The sequence below is a fragment of the Grammomys surdaster genome, unplaced genomic scaffold, assembly GCF_004785775.1.
Source record: "Grammomys surdaster isolate TR1022 unplaced genomic scaffold, NIH_TR_1.0 126071, whole genome shotgun sequence".
Taxonomy (NCBI): domain Eukaryota; kingdom Metazoa; phylum Chordata; class Mammalia; order Rodentia; family Muridae; genus Grammomys; species Grammomys surdaster.
Genome location: NW_021620880.1, coordinates 1016961 through 1022201, shown reverse-complemented (window position 1 = coordinate 1022201; position 5241 = coordinate 1016961). Strand labels below are relative to the sequence as shown.

The 5241-nt window shown below is 38.3% G+C and overlaps 1 protein-coding gene across 1 annotated transcript in view; it reads left to right on the top strand.

Annotated features, from left to right (window-relative positions):
• Capza1 (capping actin protein of muscle Z-line subunit alpha 1) overlaps positions 1 to 5241 on the top strand; it is a 49171-nt gene that overhangs the window by 27944 nt on the left and 15986 nt on the right. Inside the window, exons 4-5 of the mRNA XM_028755618.1 lie at positions 2931 to 2994; positions 3678 to 3884. Of these exons, the coding sequence (XP_028611451.1) occupies positions 2931 to 2994; positions 3678 to 3884 (271 nt within the window). The remainder of the gene's footprint in view (positions 1 to 2930; positions 2995 to 3677; positions 3885 to 5241) is intronic.

Below are 5241 nucleotides of genomic sequence, written 5' to 3'. Positions count from 1 at the left end.
TGTGTGTGTGTGTGTGTGTGTGTGTGTGTGTGTGTGTGTGTGTGTGTTTCTCCATGGTCCATAGTCCATGGTCATATTGATTCTGGCCCGGGATAAGATAGATCATCATGTCACAAACATGTGACAGATTTCTTACATAATGGCAAACAGGCAGGCAGGGTTTGGGACAAGATACAGCCCCAAGGACATATCCTAGTAACCTACCTTTTTCAGCTAGGGCCTATCTTCTTAAGTTTCTGGAACCTAAAATCATTGCCAGCTGGGGACCAGGCCTTCAAAACCAAGCCTAGCCAGACAGTCTCCTTAGCTATAGAAAACTGTTTTAAGAGCTTTTGCCGCCGGGCGGTGGTGGTGCATGCCTTTAGTCCCAGCACTTGGGAGGCAGAGGCAGGCAGATTTCTGAGTTAGAGGCCAGCCTGGTCTATGAGGACCTTTTGCGGTAATACTTCATATCTAAACCATAAGTCTTGTTTATTTTTCTTTCTCTTTTTAAATTTTATTTTTAGTAGAAGAAATATGTTTCCCCTAAAATATTGGCTTCCTTAAAACTTAATATAGTTTTAAAGCAGAATTTTTGTAGTTCATATAGAATTTTTTTTTAAAGTGTAGCTGATCTGAACTTGCTATGTAGACCAGGCGGCCTCAAACTTAGTCTCAAAGCAATCTTGCCTCTGCCTCTGCCCTTGACCCCTCTCTTCCCTATCTCTCCACCAAGCCCCACTTCTGCCTCTGCTATGCTAAGATTACAGGTGTATGCCACCATGCCTAGTCATACTATGAATTTTTTTAAACTGCTATTTATAGAAATATTAGACAGCCAATAAAGATTGATGAAGCTTCTAGAAAAATAGAACTGGTTATAGGATAAAGTCATGATTATTTTTCCTGGTCACTGAATCCTTAGTCAGTAATAGGCTAACTAATCTTCCTAAAATACCATTTCCAGCCAGGTAGAGTGATGTTTGCTTAATCCTCACATTTACAAGATAACCAAGAGGATCAGGAGCTGAAGGCCAACCTCAGCTACATAGCAAGTTCTAAGCAAACAAGATAAGTGAGATGTTGTCATACACACAAAAAAATAATTATTTTCATTCCTCTTTGTCCTTAAAAACATATAGTGGTGAGGCTTGTTGTTGGTTTGAAGTTCTGTTTTGTTTGTTGTTAATTCTTCTAGAATCAATGTAAACAGTGTGGCTTTCAAGGTCTCCTGTTATCTGGCTTTGTCAGTATTCTGTTCTACCCAAAGTTTTGTATCAGTTACTGTCTACCCAACTGCCCAAAGTCTCTCTGTAAAGAGGAAACCTGAATTGGATATTGCTGAAAATCAACTGGGGAGGGCAAGAATTTGTAGATGTAAAACATATAAGTATCATAAATTGTTCTGGTATGCTATATAATCTGTTTAATTTTGGATATAGGAAGTATTTTAATGGTTGTTACCTAGTAACCAATCATCTGCCCTGCCTATGCTGCATTTGTGACTAGACTCTGTTGATCTAGGATTTCTAGACCATCACTGTGATTCTCATCTTGAGTGATTCTCTAGTTATAATTACTGAGCAAACTAAGGAACACATTGAAGGTACTCTGTATATCTTCTTGACAAATTACCACTAATACTGGGGTAAAATGCCCTGAAAAGTATTTGGAGACAAGCATGGTAGTGCAATTCCCAGCATTTGGTAGGTGAAACAGGATGATTAACGTGTGTTCAAGGCTAGGAGGCTACTGAGTGAAAACACAGTGTTTCTCAGCCTTCCTAATGCTAAAACCCTTTAATATAGTTCCCAATCTTGTAGTGACACTCAACCATAAAGTTATTTTCATTGCTTCTTCCTAACAATAATTGCTAATGTTTTGAATTATAATGTATATTTCTGGTGTGTAGATGGTCTCAGGTGACCCCTGTGTGTGTGTGCGCCCACAGGTTGAAAAATGCTGCTCTAACTCAAATATCCTGATTTCTAATTAGGAACGGTTATGTCAGTACAGAGTTCAGATGCTTCAGCTGTTTTAATTACACCCACAGACACTAAAACTCTGTGAGAGAGAGAGTGTGTGTGTGTGTGTGTTTGTGTGTGTGTGTTCGTTCAAATTCTTGCAGATTTCTTGGAGAACCTACTTAATTAAAGTTTTGTTTTTTCTCCTGAGCCCGTGTATTTAAATTTTTTTTTATGGGGGTAAAAAATTCTCTTTTATCTGGGCAGTGATGGTGCACACCTTTAATCCCAGCACTAGGGAGGCAGAGACAGATCTCTGAGTTTGAGGTCAGCCTAGTCTACAGAGTGAGTTCCAGAACAGCCAAGGTTGCACAGAGAAGCCCTGTCTAGAGAAAAGGGGAGAGGGAGAAGAAAGGAAGAAAAGTTTACTTTCATTTCTGTAATGAAATGCTCTTGACCAGACTCTTGTTGGTGCTTAATACATGCTGTTTCAGTGATGCTCGCCATCATTATTGCTTCCTGTATAAGCTGAAGAAGGCTTTATTATAGCTGGTAAAGATAATACATTAGATCCACCTAGGATTTACTTTCTTTTTTACATTTTGATGCCAGTGGTTCTAACCACAGTACCATTCCCTGATAGTGCCTAGCACTTCTAGTGTAAGTAGGATGTTAAGGGTCACATTAAAGAGTGAGTTTCATTTAGAATGAGATGACGTGGTTAAGTTAAACAGAATGACATGGTGAGACTTAAGGTTTAGAGTAGTCACCAGCTATTTATTCTAATAACTTTGTAAGTGGGCAGAGGCTGAATTGAGACAAGGCAATAGTTCAGGTAGAAGTGGTGGACCTGGGGAGTAAGATTCTGGTTATACTTATCATAAATCTGGTGGGAAAGAAAAGTGAAGGATGGTTCTGAAGTGTTTGGATTAAAGTAGCTGGTAAAGTGGAGATACTATTTACTGTTTCAATTCTTTTTTAAAATAGTGCATTTGCCCAGTATAACATGGATCAGTTCACACCTGTGAAGATAGAAGGCTACGATGACCAGGTAATGACTACCTGTTCCATAGTCTGTGCTTGGCAGGCAATAGAGATGTAAAAGTCAAAGCAGCTAGGAAATTGGCTTTGAATATATTTGTTTATGTCTTTGATTTTTAAAATAGTCTGCATATTAGAAAATTCTTTCTGGTAATACCAAGTGGATTTCCCATAGGGAAAAAGAGTGCCATTGACTTGATATGTAGCTCAGTCATAGCTTTGTATATGTAACCCTGGGTTCCAGAGAGGTGCAGAGAAAGTCTAACAAAAATACTGGAGATATTAATTAGGATTAGCTTAAGTTACTCGAGGAGTCTGCTAGAAGATAGGGATGAGAAAAAGATTTCATTTAATACATTTTTGGACCATGTAGCTGTATTACTCACCATAATACAATGGCCCTGAAAACTTTCATAAAGTATGTAAAAATGAATACATGAAAGTTGGTATTATAGCTAGGAATATATACACATGGATAATACATTAGATAGAAATCAAGATATAAAGGGTATTGTTGGGAAGAGGAAAACATTGTTTTATTTTTATGAGAATAAAAATGATACATGGTTTAAAAGTCAATGTGGAAAAGAAATTAAAAGTTAACTTTCTTAGGATATTATTTCTTTTTTGCAAAACATAATACGAATTATCTTTCTTGTAGAATTACTTATATTTGTAATTCTTCTCTGGAAGGTCTTAATTACAGAGCATGGTGACCTTGGTAACAACAGATTTTTAGATCCAAGAAACAAAATTTCCTTTAAGTTTGATCATTTACGGAAAGAAGCAAGTGACCCACAGCCAGAGGATGTGGATGGAGGCCTGAAGTCTTGGAGGGAATCGTGTGACAATGCTCTAAGAGCCTATGTGAAAGATCATTATTCCAACGGCTTCTGTACTGTTAAGTATCTGCCTGTTCCTCAGAGAACTGTTTGAAGTTACTTTTCTTACATTTATCTTTTTGAACCTTTGGCCCACCAGACTTTACTTCTTCTCTCTTGGTTATTGTCATCTCTGTATTTTATTCCTTAAATAATGTCCAAAGCAATATAAGCATTTGAAAATTTCTTTTTTAAAGATTTACTTTTATTGTTTTTTAATTATATATGAGTGGAGGCAGGGGTTGCATGTAAGCACAGGTAGGTGCCCCTGGAGATTATCCTAATTACTGGCCATTTCTCCAGCCCTAGAAATTTTCTTTTTAAAATCTCAGTGCATGCCGGGCGGTGGTGGCTCACGCCTTTAATCCCAGCACTTGGGAGGCAGAGGCAGGCGGATCTCTGAGTTCGAGAGTTCGCGGCTAGCCTGGTCTACGGAGTAAGTTCCAGGACAGCCAGGGCTACACACAGAGAAACCCTGTCTAGAAAAAAAAAAAAAACAAAAAAACAAAAAAAACAAAAAAAAACAAAAAAAAATCTCAGTGCATAACAGTGTAAAATGTCCATATATTATATTTCTCTTATTTACTCACAATAAATCACTTCTACCTATCAAAAAGTTTTTAAAGCCAGGTTTGATGGTATACTTGTAATCTTACAACATTTGGAAAGTAGGATCAGGGCCGTCAAGAGTTCCAGGTCATTGTCCACTCTACAGAAAGTTAGAGGCCGCCTGAACTATGAGGTGTCTGCTGAGAGTGGGGAGTAGGTGGTGGGGTTTATAGTTGGTTATATCATGCTTAGCTTTATTGTATTTTAGGGGAGTTGTTTGTTTGTTTGTTTGTTTTTAAATAGAGACTGAACCTAGGGACTGGCACATGCTAGGCAAACATTCTGCCACTTAGCTGTATCCCCAATTGTCATTATATTATTTTGTTTTGAAACAGAGTCACTAAGTTGCCCAGGCTATCCTTGAAACTTATTCTATAGTCTAGGTTGACACTGACTCTTTAGTCTTTCTGACTAAGAGCCCTAAGAAGCTGGGGATCCAGGCTTGCACCAGGCCTGCCTGCATTTTTAACTTTGTAGCTGATAAATAAAATTTTATGTTCATAGGATATATAGCATGATGTTTTGAAATATACCTTGTGGTATGACTGAGTGTAGAAACTTGGGATATATTAACTTTCCCCCTGGTTGGTTGATTTGTTTGTTTGTTAAGATGGGGCCTCGGTCTGTAGCCTAGTCTGGCCTTGAACTTGAGATGATCCTCCTTCCTAAGACCGAATGCTGTGTTCTGGTATTTCAGGCTTCATTCACCACACCTGACTCTGTGTGTGTGTGTGTGTGTGTGTGTGTGTGTGTGTGTGTGTGTGTGT